The 25,910-nt window shown below is 36.2% G+C and overlaps 1 protein-coding gene across 5 annotated transcripts in view; it reads right to left on the bottom strand.

Moving 5' to 3' along the window:
* The window catches only part of SCLT1 (sodium channel and clathrin linker 1), a 220,230-nt gene that overhangs the window by 65,797 nt on the left and 128,523 nt on the right, over positions 1 to 25,910 (bottom strand). For all 5 annotated transcript variants that reach the window (XR_006964243.1, XM_047090653.1, XM_047090652.1 and 2 more), the window contains 3 exons: positions 10,999 to 11,070; positions 3,257 to 3,331; positions 862 to 1,007 (listed from right to left, as the gene is read on the bottom strand). Coding sequence is in view for 4 of the 5 variants with exons in the window: in XM_047090653.1 (XP_046946609.1) it covers positions 862 to 1,007; positions 3,257 to 3,331; positions 10,999 to 11,070 (293 nt within the window). In the remaining variant the exon portion in view is untranslated. The remainder of the gene's footprint in view (positions 1 to 861; positions 1,008 to 3,256; positions 3,332 to 10,998; positions 11,071 to 25,910) is intronic.

Below are 25,910 nucleotides of genomic sequence, written 5' to 3' on the forward strand. Positions count from 1 at the left end.
TGTTATCAGAAGCACTCACAGGCATGGTTTCTCCTGAATCCCTAAGTGGAAGAGGCTAGGTGCAGGACTGTCAACAAGCAGGGCTAGAGCCAAGTCCACATGTAGATGGGGCTGCTTTGGCCCATAGATAGGACCATAGTATATGCTGGCACTGGTGTGTAGGCCTGCCTCCCTGTTTTTGGGCTCCAATAGTGATTTGTAACCTCCTATCTGGATCCCAAAGCTTTCACAAAGGCACTTTTGTCCAGGGATGCCTTTCACATATTTGTTTCTGTGGAGGGATATGGGCTGGGTACCTCCAATTCATTCCACTATATTGCTGACAGTATTCATCTTTATTTTTAAAATATCTATCAAACATATTCTGTAACAGATTGAGATTTCATGCAATTCAAATTAAGTTTTACTGTATTAAGTAACACTCTGGCAGGAAAGGTAGAAAATTAGTTAGAACGGATATACCAGATTATAAATTTACCATTTTAATAGACAATGTAATAAATAAACATGAAGGATTATTATAGAATATTCAAAAAAAAAGAAATATAAGTATAAACTGATTATAAAAGCAATAATTGTAAGGAAGCTACTGCAATAGCTTAGTTAGTATGAAGAAAAACCCAATCTTATAAGCATTCTATTTAACTGCCAGAAAGGAGAAATTTGATATAAATGGTATAATACTGTTGAATCTTTTCTTCTGAAACAAATTAGTTTTCAGAAATAAGCTTGAAAAAAATTCTATTTGGTGCTAAATTTTTTGTCCCAACATATATATAAGTCCTATTTAAGAAAAGTAAAGAATCTGTCAAAAAGCATGTGAATTATAAAAATGTTAATAGAAAATATAAAATAACTTACTTTATTTCAAGTTGTTTTATTTTATTTTCTGCTGTCTTAAGTCTTAGCTGAAGATCGTCTTTTGAACGCTCTGCAACCAGGCATCTTTGGTGCATTTCCTCTAGTTTTCTGTAATCACTTTCATTTACTCTGCCTTCATGGTAAATCTGCAAAAGAAGCTTATATGTACTACCTTACAGAAGAAAACTGTCTTAACAAATTATACAGTTTAGAAACTGAAGTCAATGGATAAATAAAAACCCATAATCATGTGTTCATCTGTTCCCATTGTAACACACTAAAACATATCAATAATTTTGGTGTTTCATATTTATAAAATAAAATGTTGAAAACTGACATATAATTGCTTATTTTTTGAAATTATTCATGCTTATGGTAAACTATTCAAAAAGTTTTAATATTTTATTTTTAATTATTTATTTTATCCTTTCTTTTATTAATGTGCTGTATCATGCTGACTGATTTGTGAATACTGAACCACCCTTGCAACCCAGGAATAAATCCTATTTGATCATGGTGAATGATTTGTTTTTTTTAATGTATAGTTTGGATTCAGTTTTGTCATTGAGAATTTTTGCATCTATGCTTATCAGGAATACTACCCTGTAGTTCTCTTTTTCAGTGGTGTCTTTATCTGGTTTTGGTATTAGGGTAATACTGGCCTCATGGAATGAATATGGAAGTTTTCCTTCCTTTTCTATTTTAGGGAATAGTTTGGGAAGAATAGGTATTAACTCTTCTTTAACTGTTTGATAGAACTTTCTGTGAAGTCATCTGGTACTGGGGACAGTTTCAATATTTTAAAAAGAAATATAAAATAGTTGAAATAAAAAAAATACTCTAAATGTCACCACTTAGAGATAATTGTTTTGATTCAATTGTCTTGAATACCTTTTAAGAAAATTCTATATGCTATGGAGCAATGAGTAGAACTATCTGAAAGTGACCTCAGAATCTTACTCTGGTTTAACTAGACAATGATCTAACTGAAACGGGAGTTCCTCTTTCCCAAACGGGAGTGACTGTACCCAAGCTCAGCTTCTTATAAGACTAAGCTTCCTACCACGACACAGGGGCTATAACATCCCAAGAAGTGTGAAGTTGCCAGGTGCTAAGCAGCTCACATTTTCAGACAAATTCCACACAAGGCTATCCTCTAAATCCAGACTGCCTGGCCAATAACCTGTATCTTCTTCCACTGAAAAGACTGCTTTGTCACTCCTACTCTATAAAAAGGTAAAATATCAGCAAGTTAATGTCCCACTACTAAAATACAGGCCTATAGTACAGTCCCAGCAGTGCTTTGACTTCAGCACACTTGTTTGTGGGACAGTGGGAGAATTAGGGACCTGTGCCTTCTCTTTACCTGTTGTCTTTAGTATTATAAGTTTTACATTTCCTCAATTAAGCCTATTCCTTACTCTATGCCATGTAATATTAAGAAATTCATCCCAGCCCTGATGTATAGCAGGTGGCAATCTAAATGGGATCTATACCTATTCCATAACATATAGTAACTCAGAAGGAATCAACCTTGCAGGAGAAAGATGACCATAAAGGTCCCACTTGGAATATGACATGTATGCTATATGCTGCTTTGTAAAGGACTCATTTACTATCTGATGTCATGATCTTTTTATGTCAATAACACATATATGTCACATGCTTTTTACTGATTGCTAAGTTTACTGATTTTCTTTATGCTATGTAGCACAGCATGTATGTACTCTTCTTTGAAAATCAAAGTCTGACTGTAACATTTAGTATTTGTTAACATTAGGTAACTTACTTAACCTCTCTACAAAAGTTCCTAATGCACCACTTAAAACACCGTATATTCTGCACCAAGTGTAGTCTCCATTTTTTCCCAAGGTATTTTACAAGAGTGGGATATTTACTGATGATAAAAAAGCTATCTAAGTAAGAAATAAATTTTAAACTACACACTTCTTACAGTATTTTTTCATAAATATCATTTGGGTAATATTTTTCTACTTACAAAATAAAAACCTATACTTTTAAAAGGTTAAAATCAGAGCAATGTTGTAATTTTCTGGTTATACATATTTGTATTTATAGATGGCCTGAACCCAATAAAAGTTGGCATAGAATTTAAAAACACAAGGAAGATGAAGTAAAATTTACTACTGGAATAAGGTTTAATCAAGGATAGCTACTTCAAAAAATGTACACCTTTAAGTAAAAAGTACAAGTACTATGGCCACTCTTATAAAGAAATGTATTCAGGCAATACTAGTATTTAAGTACAGATTCTGAATATATTCCAGGTAAAAACACTCACTTATAATATAGGGATTGCTAGTAGGCAGTGTGATGAAAGCAAACAGTAATAGTGAATATCTGCAGTTGAGTTTAGGTATTTTTTCCTTTTTACCTTTTCTAGTTCTTCTTCCACTGCTTTTTTCTCCCTAATGGCTCGTTCAATTTGGCTTTGTTTTTCAGCACACTCCTATAAATTCAATTCATATTGTAAATAAATATGTTTGTAAAAACTTAAGAAAAAAATGGGTAAAATGATTTGTTTGTAACAAAGAAATACCAACAAACAAATTCTTGTTTGTAACAAGAATACCACACTTACCCTATCAACAGAGCATGACCATATTGATTATTAAACAAAAACAAAAAAACCTCAATCTTCAAAGAGCTGCCTATCTCAGGATTTCAGAAATCGCCTCCAGCACAGAATGTCAAGGAGTTCTAAGTAAACATACTAAATGGGTGACAGAGGTTGAGGGATTCCAAAGAGAAAAAAATAAGACCCCTTTCTCATATTAGTTTTATTCATATACTCATATCACATATTTTAATTTCTTAAAAATGTTATTTATTTTCAGAAGGAGGGGGAGGGAGAGAATGCATGTGTGAGCTAGCAGTGGAGGGGCAGAAAGAGAGGGAGAGAAAGAGAGTATGAAGCTCAATTCACAAACCATGAGATCATGACCTGAGCTGAAATCAAGAGACCTCTTATCACGTATTTTAAAAGGAAACACAGAACTGGGCAGTGACACCATATCCTGAGGATAACCTGTGGCCTAAAATGTACATGGGTATATAAATTCAAAATTTTTTTTTTGGCAAAACTTATAAACAGCCAACGTACATAGTAAATTTTATTAACATGATCATTAAACATTTCTGCTCATGAGGCACCTGGGAGGCTCAGTCGATTAACCAGCCAACTTTGGCTCAGGTCATGATCTCGTGGTTCATGGGTTCGAGCCCCGCATTGGGCTCTGTGTGGACAGCTCAGAGCCTGGAGCCTGCTTTGGATTCTGCGTCTCCTTCTCTCTCTGCCCTCCCCTGCTTGCACTCTGTCTCTAAAATAATAAATAAACATTAAAAAAAATTTTTTTAACATTTCTCCTCAAAAGGCTTTAATCAGTAAAACTGAGCAAGCATATCAATCAGTTGATAAAATTTAATATTTTGCAAATGAGACTAAACTAAAAACAACCTTTATAATGACTGGCTCCTCACAGCTATTTGTTTTTAACTATTTATTTATTTTTGAGAATCAGTGTGATTATTTTCTACTAATTGTAGATTATGCTTTGGATGAACCCGCTTACTGTCAGTACACTACTAATTAATATTCAACTATCTTTAGCATAACTTTATTTTATTTTTTATTTTAAAAATGTTTATTTATTTTGAGAGAGCATGTGCACCTGTGAGTGGGGGAGGGGCAGAGAGAGAGGGGGAGAGAGAATCCCAAGCAGGGATGGATCCCATGACTTGAGCTGAAATCTAGAGTTGGATGCTAAACCGATGGGGCCATCCAGGTGTACTCAGCATAACTTTATTTTATGTAAGTACTGTATATCAAAATGTTTTTAAATTTTGAAGTAAGCTTCTAAATTGTGAATTCTGATTATAATGAAGATCTTAACCCTATGTTACAAATCAGATGATTAATCTAAATTATCTTTCATTAAGCTAGAATTATTAGTGCACAAGAAATGAAACTTTAAACATTCCATATACATTCATATAGTAAGTCGCTAATCTATGAAAAGGTAGTTTTATGGTGTGATATTTGGGATTTCTTCTATGTTGATATGTGATTTTTAATAGACTATTTTTAGAGCAGTTCAGATTCACAGAAAAATTGAGAAGTCAGAGATTTCTGCTATGCTTCTTGACCCCATAATATGCAAAGCCCTCCCCTATTTTCAACATCCCTCACTGTAGTTATACACTTGTTAATACTGATGAACCTATAATGACACAACCTTATCACTCAAAGTCCATAGCTTACATTAGAGTTCACTCTTGGTGGTGTTCATTTTGTGAGTTTGGACACATTTATAATGATATGTATTCACTACAGAGTAGGTACAGTGTCCTAAAAATCCTCTCTGCTTCACCTATGCCTATTTATCCCTCTCTTCTCCTTAACTCCTGATAACCATCAGTCTTTTTACCCCATAGTTTTGCCTTTCCAAGAATGCCATACAGTTGGAATCAAACAATATGTAGCCTTTACAGACTAGCTTCTTTCACTTAATAATATGTGTTTACGTTTCCTCCATGGTTTTTTTCATGGCTTGATAGCTCATTTCTTTTTAGTGCTAAATAACTGTCTGAATGTACCACAGTTTATCCATTCACCTAACTAAAGGACATCTTGGTTGCTTCCAAATTTTGGCAACTGTGAAAAAAGCTGCTATAAACATCCATGTTGAGTTTTTTGTGTGGACATAAGTTTTCAACTCCTTTGGATAAATACAGAAGAGTGTAATTGTTGGACAATATGTTAAGAGTATATTTAATTTTGTAAGAAACCATCAAACTGCCTTCAAAAGTGGCCATACCATTTTGAATTACCACCAGCAATGAATGAGAATTCCTGTTGCTCCACATTTTCCCCAGAGGTTGGTGGTATCAGGGTTCTGGATTTTGGTCATTCTAACAGGCATATCTGGCACACACTTGATGTAATGAATGGCACCTCATTATTACTTTAATTTGCATTTCCATGGTGACATATGACGTGTAGCACCTTTCTGTATGTTTATATGCCATCTGTATATGTTCTTTGGTGACGTGTCTGTCAAGGTCTTTGGTCCAGTTTTTAATTGAGCTGATTTCTTACTGTTGAGTTTTAAGAGTTCTTCATATATTCTGGATAACAGTCTTTTGTCAGTTATGTCTTTTGCAAATATTTTCTCCTAATCTGTGGTTTGAATTTTCATTCTCTTGACTATCTTTCACAGAGCAACTTTTCATTTTAATGAAGTCCAGCTTACCAATTGTTTCTTTCATCAATCGTGCCTTTGATATTATATCCAAAAATTCATTACGAAACTCAAGATCATCCAGGTTTTCTTCTATGTTATCTTCTAGGAATTTTATAGTTTTGCATTTTACATTTAGGGTTGTGACCCATTAAAAAAAACTTTTTAATGTTTATTAATTTTTGAGAGACAGAGAGGCAGAGCATTAGCAGGGGAGAGACAGACAGGGAGGAAGACAAAGAATCTGAAGCAGGCTCCAGGCTTTGAGCTGTGGGGCTCAGACTCATGAGCCATGAGACGAACTGAGCCGAAGTCAGACACTTAACTGACTGGGCCACCCAGGTGCCCCAGGAATGTGACCTATTTTGAATTAATTTTTGTGGAGGGTGTGTCTGGATTCATTCTTTTACATGTGAATGTCTAATTGTCCTAGCACCATTTGCTAAAAAGACTTATCTTTGCTCCACTGTCTTGCCTTTGCTTCTTTGTCAATGATCAGCTGACTGTATTTATGTGGGTCTATATTTTACTCCATTCTAGGTTGTTTTATTTCATTTATTTTATTTCATTGATCTGCTTGTCTATTTTTTCACCAAGATCACACTATCTTGATTATTATAGCTTTAGAGTGAGTCTTGAAATCTGGTAGTATTAGTCCTCTGACTTTCTTCTTCTCCTTCAGTGTTGTGTTGGCTATTCTGGGTCTTTTGTCTCTCCAGATATACTTTACAGTCAGTTTGTCAATATCCACAAAATAACTTACTGAGATTTTGACTGGGATTGCACTCAATCTATGGATCAGGCTGTGAAGAACTGACATTTTGACTGAGTCTTCCTATCCATGAACATGGACTATCTCTTCATTTATCTACTTCTAGTTTGATATCTGTCATCAGTTTTCCTCACATAGACTTTGTATATTTTGTTAGATATATATCTAAGTAATTTTTTTTACATGCTAAGGTAAATGGCACTGTGTTTTTAGTTTAAAATTCCACTTGTTAATTGCTGGTATGTGGGAATACAATGGACTTTTGTATATTAACTCTATATCCTGCAACCTTACTATGCTATGATTGCTTCTTTCTTTTTGATTGAATTTTTTGGGGTTTTACTTTTATTTTTTATTTTAGAAAGACAGCACACAAGCAGGGAAGAAGGACAGAGGAAGAGAGAGACAGAGAGAGAGGGAGAGATTGATTTTTAGGCAGGCTCCATGCTCAATGTGGAGCTTGACGTGGGGCTCAATCCCATGACCCTGGGATCATGACCTGAGCCAAAATCGAGTCAGATGCTCAACTGACTGAACAACCCAGGGCCCCCCCACCCCACCACTTTTTTTTTGTTTTCTACATAGATAATCATATCAAATTTCTTCCTTCCCAATCTATGTAACTTTTATTTCCATTTTTAGTCAAATGGCATTAGCTAGTACTTCCAGGATGATGTTGAAAAGTAATGGTAAGAGGTCACATCACTGCCTTGTTCCTGATCTTAGTGGGAAAGCTTCTGGCTTCACAGCTGTAGGCTTTTTGTAGATATTCTTTATCAAGTTGAGGAAGTTCCCCTCTGTTTCTAGTTTACTGCAAGTTTTTATCATGAATGGGGGTTGGATTTTGTCAAATGCTTTTTTTATAGCTGCTTACATGATACCCATGTGATTTTTAATGTAGATATTAGTAACAAGGTTGGATCACACTTCTGAATCTGGTGAACGGCATATAAATAATGGTATGTTATATACTATGCATCTCTCTCTACCCAATTCACCATTTCACTGCCCAATGATGACAAAAAAAAAATATTTGGTTAACCTCAAACAACAAAGTTAAAATTAGATAGAAAAGTTGAACCTTTCTAGAGAAATATACTAATTCTATTAAAAATTCACAGTAATACTAAAGCGAGTATTTAAAATTACTATTATTAAAAAGCCTTCATGAATATTTACTATTAATCACCACCAACATTCCTACCTTTTGGGCACAATATGACCAAATGATAACTAGATATTTTTTGAAGTACTCATGGAGTATTTCCAAAATTATACCCTATAGTGTACCATAAAGAAAATCACAACAAATGTTAAGAATCAATATCATATAGACTATAATCTATGGCCTCTATTTAACTAGATTAGAAACCAATAATAAAAAGATATCTAAATACCTATGCACATGGAGATTCAAAATTAGACTTCTAAAAAATTCACATATCCAAAAAAGATCATATTGAATTTTTCATTTTACTTGTATAAAATTTGGGCATTTATAACCAGTCTTTTTACTATTTGCTGTAGATTAAAGTTCATTTTATTTATTTATTTATTTATTTATTTATTTATTTAGAGATCAGGGGAGGGGAAGAGAGAGAGGAGAGAAAGAATCTTAACCAGGCTCCTCAGCACTGTGAACCTAGAGTCCAAAGCAGGGCTTGATCCCCTGAACTGCAGGATCATGACCTGAGTCAATATCAAGAGTTGGATGCTTAACCAACTGAGCCACCCAGGCGCCCCACTATTTACTGTAGGTTAAAAATAATCTCTCCTATTTGGCAGAATTAAAACCTTGAGTTTTCTTAAGAGAAACTGTAGGAGAAATAAAAGCTGTGTTGCTCTCCAAAGGGAGACATGTGGGTAGAGAGAGACTGGTTCTGGCCTTTTCTTAAACCTATCAAAAAAAATCTGCACACTAACTTAAAATACAGGTTTTTTTTTTCCTTCCTGCAAGCCTAACAGTTTGGGGTTAGCTAAAGTATGCTTAACCTCCCTCCTTGACTTCATGTTTATGGTCCAGCTGATAAAATTGGTATTTAAGAATATAAATCAATAGCCAACATCAGGTTATTATGTCTCAAACTATAGTCTGAGTTTCTGAGTTACCTGACAAAATCTGCTTTTTAAAGTAGTTGAACATGTCCTCCTTCAAACATATTTCTCAATGTTTGATATTTCAAACACTTTTCAATTATTCAGGACAGTTCCCCATGGAATCAACATGACATCACATAATATTTAATATCTTTAGAAAAATCCACTTAGCTATGTATTATAATTGTTTCACTATAAATCCTAAGAAATATAATTTTTTGCTCGAAATTGAGTTTACACAGCTCTGGTTGTGTAAACAGATAAGAATTATTTTTAAAAGCCCTGCAGATCTTATCCAACACACATTCATTCCTTTGGGAAAACAGAAAGAGATAATGCTCTTGTCCTTCCAGAGTTTACAAGCCATTAAATGATCCTGGACTGGGGAAAGACTTTCTTCTAGCTATGAATCTACTCAAAGCTAAACCAGTCCCTGTAAAACAACAAGCAAAATAGCAAGGTAATAGAAGAAGTAGTAAAACTTGAAAACAACAATTAATTAGACATGACTATTTGGCCACACTGCATCCCATTAGTTTTACTTAATGTTCCTACATCCTTAACACAAATGACATTAAACAAAAAGTAACACTGGTTTCTAGTCTATTACTCTCAGGACCTGTACACAAAGACTAAAGTCTCAAGATGTACATTACAGAGTTTGTAGAATGTGGAAAAAGATCTGTTCTTTCCTTCAGAATTGTTTAAATATTAGTCAATAAGTATTTATTAAAATACATACTGTGAAAACACTGTGCTAGGCAATGAAGATAAAAGAAGGCATAAGACTTTTCTCCTTCAAGGTGTTTATAATATAATTGGAAAGATAAGATTTGTATAAAGTAAGAGAAAAGGAGAGTGAGGGAAGGAGATGGGAGATGGAAAGAGAACTAACATAATGTAACATATTTATTACAAGACATAAGTTGTTGCTAAGTTTTGTAGGCAGCATTAAAAGTGAGGTAGAGATTCAGAAAGGATTAGAGTTTGTGAAGTGGAAAATATCTTCCCAATCTCTAAAAATTCTTGTACTTTCATTCCCCTATAAGCAAGGTTATTAAATTCCATTTTATCATATCTTAATGTTAAATTTACATATTTAATCTCACCTCTATCGAAACAAGTATTTTTTTTCCTTTCTCCTCTTTGCCTATTTATCCTTCAGTACTCTATCTCTTTTGGGAAGCTTGTCTTTCTTCTATCCCACTGATATATATACTTTCTCTTACTTTCTACTTAATCTCCCAGATGAAACTAGCATGTGTTAGCAGCTGCAGATGGGTGCTTCATAGCATGCTGTGCATTGTCAAAAAAAAAAAAAGTAATAGTAAAATGTGATAAATGCCATCCATCTGTCCTCCTAGACCACAGGCTCCAAGATTACAGTTAGCATGTTTATCTTGATTTTTAATCTTTTCCTAGAATCTAGCATAGTTCCTGGCTTAGTATCTTCTGAATGAACAAGAATGTGCATTACAAGACACATTAAAATGTATCCTGGCTTTAAAATAAGCAATATTCAGGGTCGCCTGGGTGGCTCAGTTGGTTAAGCTTCCAACTCTTGGTTTTGGCTCAGACCACGATCTCATGGTTCGTGAGATGAAGCCCCATATCACTCTTTGTGCTGACAGCATGGAGCATGCTTGGGATGTTCTCTCTACCTCTCTCTCTCTGCCCCTCCCCTGCTCTCTCTCTCACCCTCACTTTCAAGGTGAGTAAATAAACATTAAAAAAATAAGAAAAATAGGGGCGCCTGGGTGGCGCAGTCGGTTAAGCGTCCGACTTCAGCCAGGTCACGATCTCGCGGTCCGGGAGTTCGAGCCCCGCGTCTGGCTCTGGGCTGATGGCTCAGAGCCTGGAGCCTGTTTCCGATTCTGTGTCTCCCTCTCTCTCTGCCCCTCCCCCGTTCATGCTCTCTCTCTATCCCAAAAATAAATAAACATTTAAAAAAAAAAATAAGAAAAATAAAATAGACAATATTCAGAAGAATATAGTCTTCTAACCTACCATTTGAAGGGCTGAAAGTTCTTCTGTTAGTCGAGAAATCTGTACATTATACTGTTTTCTTGTGCTTGCAACCTGTAATTAAGACATTCATAAATTGTTTAGATTCACAAAAATTGATTAATACCCAATAAAAATATTTAGGATAATTTTGAGAAAAAAATAAAACTTTTATGGCATAAAAAATAACCACCTGAGGGGCGCCTGGGTGGCGCAGTCGGTTAAGCGTCCGACTTCAGCCAGGTCACGATCTCGCGGTCCGTGAGTTCGAGCCCCGCGTCGGGCTCTGGGCTGATGGCTCGGAGCCTGGAGCCTGTTTCCGATTCTGTGTCTCCCTCTCTCTCTGCCCCTCCCCCGTTCATGCTCTGTCTCTCTCTGTCCCAAAAATAAATAAAAAACGTTGAAAAAAAAATTAAAAAAAAAAAATAACCACCTGAGTTTAAAGAGTCAAGAATTATTTAAAAAAATTTTTAATGTTTATTTTTGAGAGAGAGAGAGACACAGAGTGTGGCTGGGGGAGGGGCAGAGAAAGAGGGAGACAGAATCTGAAGTAGGCTCCAGGCTCTAGGCTGTCAGCAGAGAGCCCGATGGGGAGCTGCGAGATCATGACCTGAGCTAAAGTCAGACACTTAACTGACTGAGTCACCTAGGTGCCCCTAAAGGGTCAAGAATTTATCACAACAGTGGAAGGAGAGTGAATTTCTATGAAAACTTACCATATTTGAAGTGAAAACTGGCAACATTTCAAAATATTTACTTATTAATCCCCTTATAGATATTAAGTCATTATAGGTTAACATAAATAACATTTTATGAAAAATAAGTTCATTTTCCAAAATAAAAAATTTTCTAGAAAAATGTTATTATTTTACATTTTTGTAAATTTCCTTAATGTTTGAATAGGGGACAGCCAGATTCACATTATCTACTTCTGTGTTCAACCTGTTGTGTTGCTTACCATCAGCCTCTGGAAAACACCACTGTACACTCATCAGAGAACGAGTATGAAAAAAGAAAACAGTAAACTATAATTATGAAAGTAGGTGTGACCTTCCAGACTCTCTGAACAACACTTTAAGAACTGGTGCCATAGAGCAAGTCAAGAGAAAAGCTGAATTACACACTAAAAATGTAACTAGTAACTTTTAAGGCACTTTTGTTTTATAAGAAGAAAAATATTTTCATATTGCATATATTTCAGTATAAAGTAAATTACTTTGTGAGAAAAACTCTTATTTCAATTAACATTTAAAATACTTCAGGAACAGTATGACTTATATGTACAAAATATTTTGAAGAATTAGTTACATCTCATCAAGATGACTCCTATGACAGTGTATTTTTCTAATTAATAACTACTCATACTTTTTAAAAAGACCATGAAGGAAGGAGGAATTAAGATGGCAGAGCATCATGGAGATCCTGAGCTTGTCTTGTCCTTGAAACACAGCTAGAACAGCACCAAACTATTTTGAACGCCTAGGAAATTGTTCAGATGATTAATGCAACAATCTGCATAACTTGAGTTTGTCCTTAACCTATAAGGGAAGATAGGTCAGGGTTGCAATAAACCTATATACAAGAAATTTTGCAGGCCAAAAAGGAGTGATATATTCAATGTACTGAATTGGAAAATTATGCAGCCAAGAAATCTTTATCCAGAAAGGCTGTCATTCAAAATAAAAGGAGAGATAAAGAGTTTCCAAGACAAACAAAAACTAAAGGAGTACGTGACCACTAAAGCATCCCTGCAAGAAATTTTAAGAGGGACTCTGAGTGGACAAAAGAGAAAACAAAACAAAACAAAGATCAAAGCAACAAAGACTAGAAGCACCAGGGAACATTACCAGAAACAACTCTATAGGGAACACAAGGGCACTAAATTCATATGTTTCAGTACTCACTCTAAATGTCAATGGACTAAATGCTCCAATCAAAAGACATAGGGTATCAGAATGGATAAGAAAACAAGACACATTTATATGCTGCTTACAAGAGACTCATTTTAGACCTAAAGACACCTACAGATAGAAAGTAAGGGGATGGAGAACAATTATCATGCTACTGGTTGTCAAATGAAAGCTGGAGTAGCCATACTTATATCAGACAATCTAGACTTTAAAATAAAGCCTGTATCAAGAGATGAAGGAGGGCATTATATCATAATTAAGGGGTCTATCCATCAAGAATATCTAGCAATTGTAAACATTTATGCTCCAAATGTGAAAGCACCCAAACATGCAGAAAATCAACAAGGAAACAATGGCTTTGAATGACACACTGGACCGGATGGTTTAACAGATACATTTAGGGCATTTCATCCTAAAGCAGCAGAATACACATTCTTCTTGAGTGCACATGGAACATTCTCCAGACTAGATCACATACTGGAACACAAATCAGCCCTCAACAAGTACAAAAAGATCAGGATCATACCTTTCATATTTTCAGACCACGAGTTTGCTATGAAACTCGAAATCAACCACAAGAAGAAATCTGCAATAACCATGAACACTTGGAGATTAAAGAACATCTTACTACAGAATGAATGGGTTAACCAAGAAATAAAAGAGGAAATTAAGAAGTACACAGAAGCCAATGAAAATGAAAACATGACAGCCCAAAACCTCTGGTATGCAGCAAAGGTGGTCATAAGAGGGAAGTACATAGCAATCCAGGCTCTCCTAAGTTACACAACTTAACTTTACACCTTAAAGTGCTGGAAAAAGAGCAAATAAAGCCCAAAACCAGCAAAAGAAGGGAAATAATAAAGATTAGAGCAGAAATCAATGATATAGATTGAATCAAAGAAACAACAGATCAACAGAACCAGGAGTTGGTTGTTTGAAAGAATTAAGAAAATTGATAAACTCCTAGCCAGATGGATCAAAATGAAAAAGGAGAGGAGAATGAATAAGGAGAATGAAAGAGGAGAGATCATCACACCAGAGAAATACAAACTATAATAAGAGAATATTATGAGCAATTATATGCCAACAAACTGGTCAATCTGGAAGAAATGGAAAATTTGAATAGACCCACAACCAGTAAAGAAATTAAATCAGTAATCAAAAATCTCCCCAAAAACAAGAGTCCAGGGCTGGAAGGCTTTCCAGGGGAATTCTACCAAACATTTAAAGAAAAGTTAACACCTATCCTTTAAACCTGTTCCCAAAAATAGAAATGGAAAGAAAACTTTCAAACTCATTCTACAAGGCCAGCATTACCTTGAATCCAAAACCAGACAAAGACCCCCTACTAAAAAGGAGAACTACATACCAATTCCTTTGATGAACACGGATGCAAAAATTCTCAACAAGATACTAGCAAACCGGATCCAACAATACATTAAAAGATTTATTCACCACAATCAAGTGGGATTTATTCCTGTGATCCAGAGCTGGTTCAATATCCACAAATCAATTAATGTGATACATCACATAAATTAAAAAAAGGGTAAGAACCACATGATCCTCTCAATAGATGCAGAGAAAGAATTTGACAACATACAGTATCCTTTCTTGATAGCTGTTAAGAAAGTAGGGATAGAAGGAACATACCTCAAGATCATAAAGACCAGATACGAAAGACTGACTGCTAATATCATCCTCAATAGAGAAAAACTGACAGCTTTCCCTCTAAGGTCAGGAACGCGACAAGGAGGCCCAATCTCTCCACTACACTGTTATTCAAAATAGTGTTGGAAGTCTGAGCCTCGGCAATCAGACAAAAAAAAAGAAATAAAAGGCATCTAGATCAGCAAGGAGGAAGTCACACTTTCACTCTTCGCAGATGACGTGATATTTTATGTAGAAAACCTGAAAGACTCCATCAAAAAACTGCTAGAACTGATCCAGGAATTCAGCAAAGTAGCATAATATAAGTTCAATGTACAGGAATCACATTTCTATACACCAATAATGAAGCAACAGAAAGAGATAACAGGGAATTGATCCCATTTACAATTGCACGAAAAACCATAAATATCTTGGAATAAACTTAATCAAAGAGGTGAAAAATCTATACACTGAAAACTATAGAAAGGTTATGAAAGAAATGGAAAAAGACACAGAACAGTGGAAAGACATTCCATGCTCGTGGATTGGAAGAACAAATATTGTTAAAATGTCGATACTACCCAAAGCAATCTACACATTCAATACAACCCCTATCAAAGTAACACCAGCATTCTTCACAGAGCTGGAACAAACAGTCTAAAATTTGTATGGTACCAGAAAAGACCCTGAATAGCCAAAGTAATTTTGAAAAAGGAAACCAAAGCTGGAGGCATCACATTTCCAGACTTTAAGCTGTATTACAAAGTTATAATCATCAAGACAGTATGGTACTGGCACAAAAACAGACACATAGATCAATGGAACAGAACCCAGAACCCAGAAATGGACCCACAAACGTATGGGCAACCAATCTTTGACAAAGCAGGAAAGAATATCCAATGGAAAATAGACCATCTCTTCTGAACACAGTGTTGGGAAAACTGGACAGCCAAATGCAGAACAATGAATCTGGACCACTTTCTTACACCATACACAAAATAACCTCAAATTGGATGAAAGAATTAAACATAAGACAGGAAGCCATCAAAATCCTAGAGGAGAAAACAGGTAACAACCTCTTTGACCTCAGCTGTAGCAACTTCTCACTGGTCTCCAGAGGCAGGGGAAACTAAAGGAAAAATGAACTATTGGGACTTTATCCAAATAAAAAGCTTCTGCACAGCGAAGGAAACAATCAGCAAAACTAAAAGGCAACCGGCGAAATGGGAGAAGATATTTGAAACAACATATCAGATAAAGGATTAGTATCCAAAATCTATAAATAACTTATATCAAACTCAACATCCAAAAAACTAATAATCCAGTGAAGAAATGGGCAAAAGACATGAATAGATACTTTTCCATAAGAGAGATCCAGATGGCTAACAGACACATGAAAAGATGCTCAACATCATTCATTAGCAGGAAAACACAAATCAAAACCAAAATGAGATACCACCTCACACTTATCAGAATGGCTAAAATTAACAACTCAGGCCACAACAGATGTTGGCAAGGATGTGGAGAAAGAGGAACCCTTTTGCACTGCTGGTGGGAATGCAAACTGGTGCATTCCCTCTGGAAAACAGAATGGAGGTTCCTCAAAAAATTAAAAATAGAACTACCCTACGACCCAGCAACGGCACTACTACATATTTATCTGAAGGATACAAAAATGCCGATTCAAAGGGGCACATGCAGCCCCTTTTTTTTATAGCAGCTCTATTAACAATAGCCAAAGAATGGAAAGAACCTAAATGTCCATCCACTGATGTATGGATAAAAAAGATGCAGCATATATATTCAATGGACTATTACTCAGCAATCAAAAAGAATGCAATCTTACCATCTGCAACAAGGTAGATGGAACTAGAGTATATTATGCTAAGCGATGTAAGTCAGCCAGAGAAAGATAAATAGGATACAATTTCACTCATATGTGGAATTTAAGAAACAAAACAGAAAAACATAGAAGAAGGGAAACAAAAATAAGATAAAAATGGAGAGGGAGGCAAACCATAAGAAACTCTTAAGTACAGAAAACAAACAGGTTTGCTGGTGGATAGTTGGGTAGGGGGATGGGCTAAATGAGCAATGGGCATTAAGACGGTCACTTACTGGGATGAACACTGGGTCTCGTATTATTATATGTAAGTGATGAGTCACTAAATTCTATTCCTGAAATTATTACACTATGTGTAATATACACTATGTGTAATAATTTGGATTTAAATTAAAAAAAAGGTAGTGAGGAATATTGATACTGATGCTATCATCAGTAAACATATGATCAACAAAGATTTTTGGAAATATTCTAGATCTTATAAAATAGATTATTTCTAAAACATGATGTAAACCTTCTTTAGAACAGTTATAAAATTGACATATATTTTATTTGGTTAATTAATAGAAGTTATTTTTCTGAAGACCTGACAAACATATGTGGGTCCATTTTAGCTCTATTTTAGATTTTGATGTAAACTTTGCCTATGAATAATTGTATAAAGGATCAATTCATCCTATTTATGGGTCAGTGATAATCATAGTTACTATTTACAGAGGTTTGATGTGTTAATGACTACTTAGAGCAGTGTGTTATTATCTGATTCTCACCAACAATCTGCTTAAGTAGTCAGTATCTTCATTATAGATGAGGAAGATCAAGGCACAGAGAAATTAAGTCATGAAGGTTTTTAGAATATACAAGTTTTGGTTTCTATAAGGCCAGTCATGTCTGCTTGTCTCTCTCTCTCTCTCTCAATTTTTTAGAAGTGTTCTTTTTAGTATCTAGAAATGAATGCAGCTAGCATGAGGGTTTATGACCATAGTCGTATATATATTTTAAAACATTTTTACAATAATGTTGATGACTTCAGCAAATTAAAGTATTCATACTTTAAAAAAGACTGTGTATAACTACTGAGACTGATGGTGTATCATCAATAAAATTATATGCTACAGAGGTCATAGAAAATTTTCTGAGGTTGGTATCTGATAAAATATAACGTAAACCCTGCTATATGAGCAAATAACATGTTTCTGGAGGTAGTTTAATGTGGTTGGGGTTCAGAAGTCTGTAAGGGAACTAAAATCCCCTCTTACCCAACCTCACTTTCTTTATGTAAACATTTTCTTTTATAGTTTATGGATAGTAAGGATATCTATAAACTAAATAGTAAGACAAATTAACAAGAGACAGAAATAGAAAAGGACAATGATAGTACAAATACTGCCTAACAGGATGAATATAATTTTGATCACCAACTTTAAGCCATGACTTAAAATAAACAGAAAATCAAAATCAAAACCAGTATCAAATAATTTTTTTTCACAAATTAAGTTTTACTTGAGAGAGATCCGAGCAATAGCTTTTTCTGCGTTTTAAAGAAATAAGCTATTGTCATATTTTGTTCAGTTTTATAGCCAGAACATAAATATGTGATAATTTATTCATTATATTTACTTTAGTTAAAAAAAAGATACCACTTAAGTCATTAGATGTAAGTTATCCCCAATTCAACAAATTAATTCTACATATTTGGAGGACATATTAAATTATAATAATGGGACAATTACCAATACAGGTGAAAATTTTCAATCAAAAACATTAAAAATGTTTTAAAAGTATAAGGAAATACATATTAAATGTTGTATAAAATCTTATTATAGTTTGTTTACAAAAATACCTACTCTTGAAATTCCACACCTGCAGAATTACAATATGTAGAAAGTGAAAGATTCCTCATTATTCTATCTTCCAGGCTTAACATTATTCAAAGATTCATGTATAGGTCTCCAGAATTTTTTGTTTCACAGATGGTTACAACATTTCTTTGATAATTTGCAATTAAATGAAAATTCAAAGGACAATACTAAAAATAGTGCTTATCTCTGGGTACTGGAATTATGATTTTAATTTTCTTTTACATTTCTTTCTCTTACATTTCTTTTCATAATGAACATGTATTACTTTTTAATAATAGTAACAATAAAGTTTACTTTAAAAAATCAACTTGGCAATAGTGTGGGACTTGGAGAAAGCAGGGACCCAGCAAAGTGCTTGGCACACAGTTAGTGCTCAATAATTACTTCTTTTAAATTATTTTATTTTTATTTTTTTATTTTTTAGAGAGAGATAGATAGCATGTGAGCGGGGGAAGGGGAAGGAGAAAGAGAGAGAATCTTAAGCAAGCCCCACGCTTAGCACAGATCCCGATATGAGGATGGATCTCACGACCCTGGGATCATGACCTGAGCTGAAATCAAGAGGCTGGCACTGAACTGACTGAGCCACCCACACACCCCTCAATAGCTATTTCTCAATAATTAATTCTTGAGTGAATAGTTGGAATACTACAGAAAGGCTGGATGCTAGGAAATCAAATGGAATCCACAAGGAAGGGAAGATAAGGGAGTAAGAGAGGGAGTTTGTTTTAGAAATGTCGGGCTTCTGATGCCTAGTGGGACTACTAGGTAGAGAAGCAGTTGAATATTCATGTTTGTAAAAAGGTTTAAATTGAATATAGAGATCATAATATCTTTGAAAAATTATACTAAGATTATTTAAGGACTTGTGCAAAAGACAACTTCTATCAACTTTAAAATCAATGCGAATTTATTTTAGGATTAGGAAAAAAATTAGAGGACTTTTCAGATGGTGAGTACTTTGAGAAAACATTTTTATCACTGAAAGTCACAAAATTTATTAAATATTTTGAAGATATGCCATCAAAAATATTTCAAACTATGATTTTTTGGTTGGGAGAAGATGGCGGAGGAGGACGACACTGGGCTCACCATGTCCTGCTGATCACTTAGATTCCACCCAAATCTCCCTAAATAACCCAGAAAACTGCCAGAAGACTAGCAAAACGGACTCTTCAGAGCTAAGTGTAGACAAGAAGCTCATGGAAGAGGGTAGGAAGGGCAGAGAGGCAGTGCGCGCTACAGGGACTGGTGGGAGGGAGCCGGGTGGCAGAGGGGCAGTCCGCCCAGCAAGGCAGAGCCCCCAAGTCTGGCTTGTAAAAGCGGAGGGGCCGGACTGCCTGAGTTCTGACAGCCAGCAGGACTTAACATCTGGAATGTTATAAGTCAACAGCTCTGCTCGGAAAGCGGGAGGGTGAGAGGACACCAGGAGGGAGAGGTGTTGAGCCCCGGAAGACAGAGCTCAGCTCGCAGGGAACACAGGCGCTGGCCAGGGCCATCTCCCTCACCCATCCCCCAGCTGAAACCCCAAAGGGAACCAGTTTCTGTCACCGAACTTGCTTGCACCGTGCAAACACCCAGCTCTGTGCTTCTGTGGATCCATCTCTCCAACGGGTCTGCCTGCCTCCCTCCAGGTGCTGCAGGGCCCCTCCCGCAGGGGACCACCGACAGCAAAGCAAGGTAAGCCTGCCCCTCCTGCCCCTGTGCACCTTGCGGATCCACCCTGGCTAATATGCCAAATCCCACAGAAGCAGCACCACAAGCCTGGCAGTGTGCAAGTAGCCCAGACAGGGGCCACACCACTCCACAGTGAGTCCTGCCCCTGGGAGAGGGGAAGAGAAGGTACACACCAGTCTGACTGTGGCCCCAGCGCGGGGCTGGGGGAAGACATAGGGACTGCCTGACGCCCCACCCACCAATACAAGTTACTCCAGACAGCACAGGGGAAGTGCCCTGCAGTTCCCTGCCACTCCAGGGACTATCCAAATGACAAAACGGAAGAATTCTCCTCAAAAGAAACTCCAGGAAGTAGCTAACAAATTGATCAAAAACGATTTAAGCAATATAACGGAACATGAATTTAAAATAATAGTCATAAAATTAATCACTGGGCTTGAAAAAGGTATAGAGGACAGCAGAGAATCTCTGCAGCAAGCAGAGAGATCGAGGGACTAAGAAAGAGTCAGGAGGAGCTAAAAAATGCTATAAATGAGGTGCAAAATAAAATGGAGGCAACCACACCTTGGATTGAAGAGGCAGAGGAGAGAATAGGTGAATTAGAAGATAAAATTATGGAATAAGAGGAAGCTGAGAAAAAGAAATAAAAAAAATCCAGGAGTATGAGGGGAGAATTAGAGAATGAAGTGATGCAATGAAACGGACCAATATCCATATAATAGGAATTCCAGAAGAGGAAGAGAGAGAAAGGGGCTGAAGGTGTACTTGAAAAAATCATAGATGAGAACTTCCCTGATCTGGGGAAGGAAAAAGGCATTGAAATCCAAGAGGCACAGAGAACTCCCTTCAGACATAACTTGAATCGATCTTCTGCATGACATATCACAGTCAAACTGGCAAAATACAATAAAGAGAAAATTCTGAAAGCAGCTAGGCATAAACACGTTCTAACATATAAATGGAGACTGATAAGACTAGTGATGGATCTATCTACTGAAACTTGGCAGGCTAGAAAGGAATGGCAGGAAATATTCAATGTGATGAACAGAAAAAATATGCAGCTGAGAATCCTTTATCCAGCAAGTCTGTCATTTAGAATAGGAGAGATAAAGGTCTTCCCAAACAAAAACTGAAGGAATTCATCACCACTAAACCAACCCTACAGGAGATCCAAAGGGGGACTCTGTGAGTGAAATGTTGCAAGGACCACAAAGTACCAGAGACATCACTACAAGCATGAAACTTACAGACATCACAATGACTCTAAACCCATATCTTTCTATAATAACACTGAATATAAATGGACTAAATGCGCCAACCAAAAGACATAGGGTATCAGAATGGATAAAAAACAAGACCCATCTACTTGCTGTCTATGAGAGACTCATTTTAGACCTGAGGACACCTTCAGATTGAAAGTGAGGGGATGGAGAACTATTTATCATGCCACTGGAACTCAAAAGAAAGCTGGAGTAGCCATACTTATATCAGACAAACTAGACTTTAAATTAAAGGCTGTAACAAGAGATGAAGAAGGGCATTATATAATAATTACAGGTCTATCCATCAGGAAGAGCTAACAATTATAAAATCTATGCGCCAAATACAGGAGCTCCCAAATATACAAAAACAATTACTCACAAACATAAGCAACCTTAGATAAGAATGTGATAATTGCAGGGGACTTTAATACTCCACTTACAACAATGGATAGATCATCTAGACACAGGATCAATAAAGAAACAAGGGCCCTGAATGATACATTGGATCAGATGGACTTGACAGATATATTTAGAACTCTGTATCCCAAAGCAACAGAATATACTTTCTTCTTGAGTGCACATGGAACCTTCTCCAAGATAGATCACATACTAGGTCACAAAAAAGCCCTTCATAAGTATACAAGAATTGAGATCATACTATGCATACTTTCAGACCACAGTGCTATGAAGCTTGAAATCAACCACAGGAAAAAGTCTGGAAAACCTCCAAAAGCATGGAGGTTAAAGAACACCCTACTAAAGAATGAGTGGGTCAACCAGGCAATTAGAGAAGAAATTAAAAAATATATGGAAACAAACGAAAATGAAAATACAACAATCCAAACGCTTTGGGACGCAGCGAAGGCAGTCCTGAGAGGAAAATACATTGCAATCCAGGCCTATCTCAAGAAACAAGAAAAATCCCAAATACAGAACTTAACAGCACACCTAAAGGAAATAGAAGCAGAACAGCAAAGTCACCCCAAACCCAGCAGAAAAAGAGAAATAATAAAGATCAGAGCAGAAATAAACAATATAGAATCTAAAAAACCTGTAGAGCAGATCAATGAAACCAAGAGTTGGCGTTTTGAAAAAATAAACAAAATCGATAAACCTCAGCCACGCTTCTCAGAAAGAAAAGGGAGATGACCCAAATAGATAAAATCATGAATGAAAATGGAATTATTACAACCAATCCCTCAGAAATGCAAGCAATTATCAAGGAATACTATGAAAAATTATATGCCAACAAACTGGACAACCTGGAAGAAATGGACAAAGTCCTAAGTACCCATACACTTCCAAAACTCAAACAGGAAGAAATAGAAAACTTGAACAGACCCATAACCAGCAAAGAAATTGAATCAGTTATCAAAAATCTCCCAACAAATAAGAGTTCAGGACCAGATGGCTTCCCAGGGGAATTTTACCAGACATTTAAAGCAGAGATAATAACTATCCTTCTCAAGCTGTTCCAAAAAATAGAAAGGGAAGGAAAACTTCCAGACTCATTCTATGAAGCCAGCATTACTTTGATTCCCAAACCAGACAGAGACCCAGCAAAAAAAGAGAACTATAGGCCAATATCCCTGATGAATATGGATGCAAAAATTCTCAATAAGATAGTAGCAAATCGAATTCAACAGCATATAAAAAGAATTATTCACCATGATCAAGTGGGATTCATTCCTGGGATGCAGGGCTGGTTCAACATTCGCAAATCAATCAATGTGATACATCACATTAATAAAAGAAAAGAACCATATGATCCTGTCAATCGATGCAGAAAAAGCATTTGACAAAATTCAGCATCCTTTCTTAATAAAAACCCTCGAGAAAGTCGGGATAGAAGGAACATACTTAAACATCATAAAAGCCATTTATGAAAAGCCCACAGCTAATATCATCCTCAATGGGGAAAAACTGAGAACTTTTTCCCTGAGATCAGGAACATGACCGGGATGTCTACTCTCACCGCTGTGGTTTAACATTGTATTGGAAGTGCTAGCATCAGCAATCAGACAACAAAAGGAAATCAAAGGCATCAAAACTGGCGAAGATGAAGTCAAGCTTTCATTTTTTGCAGATGACATGATACTATACATGGAAAATCCGATAGACTCCACCGAAAGTCTGCTAGAACTGATACATGAATTCAGCAAAGTCGCAGGATACAAAATCAATGTACAGAAATCAGTTGCATTCTTATACACTAATAATGAAGCAACAGAAAGACAAATAAAGAAACTGATCCCATTCACAATTGCACCAAGAAGCATAAAATACCTAGGAATAAACCTAACCAACGATGTAAAAGATCTGTATGCTGAAAACTGTAGAAAGCTTATGAAGGAAACTGAAGAAGATATACAGAAATGGAAAAACATTCTGTGCTCATGGATTGGAAGAATAAATATTGTTAAAATGTCAATACTACCCAAAGCTATCTACACATTCAATGCAATCCCAATCAAAATTGCACCAGTATTCTTCTCGAAGCTAGAACAAGCAATCCTAAAATTTGTACGGAACCACAAAAGACCCCAAACAGCCAAAGTAATTTTGAAGAAGAAGACCAAAGCAGGAGGCATCACAATCCGAGACTTTTAGCCTCTACCACAAAGCTGTAATCATCAAGACAGCATGGTATTGGCACAAAAACAGACACACAGACAATGGAATAGAATAGAAACCCCAGAATTAGACCCACAAAAGTATGGCCAACTAATCTTTGACAACACAGGAAAGAATATCCAATGGAAAAAAGACAGTCTCTTTAACAAATGGTGCTGAGAGAACTGGACAGCAACATGCAGAAGGATGAAACTAGACCACTTTCTTACACCATTCACAAACATAAACTCAAAATGGATCAAGGACCTGAATGTGAGACATGAAACCATCAAAACCCTAGAGAAGAAAGCAGGAAAAGACCTCTCTGACCTCAGCCACAGAAATTTCTTACTTGACATATCCCCAAAGGCAAGGGAATTAAAAGCAAAAATGAACTATTGGGACCTCATCAAGATAAAAAGTTTCTGCACTGCAAAGGAAACAATCAACAAAACTACAAGGCAACCAACGGAATGGGAAAAGATATTTGCAAATGACATGTGAGACAAAGGGCTAGTATCCAAAATCTATAAAGAGCTCACCAAACTCCACACCCGAAAAACAAATAATCCAGTGAAGAAATGGGTAGAAAACATGAACAGACACCTCTCTAAAGAAGACATCCAGATGGCCAACAGGCACATGAGAAGATGCTCAACGTCACTCCTCATCAGGGAAATACAAATCAAAACCACACTCAGATATCACCTCACGCCAGTCACAGTGGCTAAAATGAACCAATCAGGAGAGTATAGATGCTGGTGAGGATGTGGAGAAACAGGAACCCTCTTGCACTGTTGGTGGGAATGCGAACTGGTGCAGCCACCGTGGAAAACAGTGTGGAGGTTCCTCAAAAAATTAAAAATAGATCTACCCGACGACCCAGCAATAGCACTGCTAGGAATTTACCCAAGGGATACAGGAGTGCTGATGCATGGGGCACTTGTATCCCAATGTTTATAGCACTTTCAACAATAGCCAAATTATGGAAAGAGCCTAAATGTCCATCAACTGATGAATGGATAAAGAAATTGTGGTTTATATACACAATGGAATACTACGTGGCAATGAGAAAGAATGAAATATCGCTTTTTGTAGCAACATGGATGGAACTGGAGAGTGTGATGCTAAGTGAAATAAGTCATAGAGAGAAAGACAGATACCATATGGTTTCACTCTTATGTGGGTCCTGAGAAACTTAACAGAAGACCATGGGGATGGGAAGGGAAAAAAAAAAAGAGGTTAGAGAGGGAGGGAGCCAAAACATAAGAGACTCTTAAAAACTGAGAACAAACTGAGGGTTGATGGGGGGTGGGAGAGAGGGGAGAGTGGGTGATGGGTATAGAGGAGAGCACCTGTTGGGATGGGCACTGGGTGTTGTATGGAAACCAATTTGACAATAAATTTCATATTATAAAAAATAATTCAAACTATGGCCAAAGATATAATATTCTTAACCCCAAGAATAGGACAAGGATTCCTACAGAAAGGGTATGTAAATTAGTAATAAAAAAAAAATCAACAAACCCGGTTTTAGTTTGGATTCTGCTTCAAATAGAGATTTTATCTTAGGAAATCACCTAATTTCAGCCTGTGATAAAGTAACAGATTTCTAAAAAATACTTTTGCAGCAAGAAACCTTATACAGAGACTCTATAGGAATGAAAACTCTACCACTTAGTTGCTTGGGAGAAAAGCAAGCACATTAGCTTTATTTAACTGATGAGACTTTTTAAAACAAGTCTACTTCAGTCTATCTAGGAGAGAAATAATAATGCCCACAGAAAATACCGGTAAGAAAAGAGTTAGCACCTTTATTTTATCCAGTGGAGGAATATACAGTGCATCCAACTACCCTATAGGAGCTCATTTTAAAGGAAAAGAGTATTAGTTTTCATTCCTTTTTGTTAACTATTTTCATAGACAGACTTTATGGATACACAGGAAATCATTTTAATGTAAATATTATAGTAAAAATGAAAAAACAATAGTTTTGCTAATTCGTGTCTCTGACAAAAATATCAAATAAAAAAATTATAACCAAAGCATGCTGGAAAAGTGGCTGACTCCCTGTCTGAGGTAGGGAAAGTACAAGATGAGA

Source organism: Lynx rufus, unplaced genomic scaffold, assembly GCF_022079265.1.
Source record: "Lynx rufus isolate CCGP_SWC_20201006 ecotype Redwood Valley unplaced genomic scaffold, mLynRuf1.p SCAF_3, whole genome shotgun sequence".
NCBI lineage: Eukaryota > Metazoa > Chordata > Mammalia > Carnivora > Felidae > Lynx > Lynx rufus.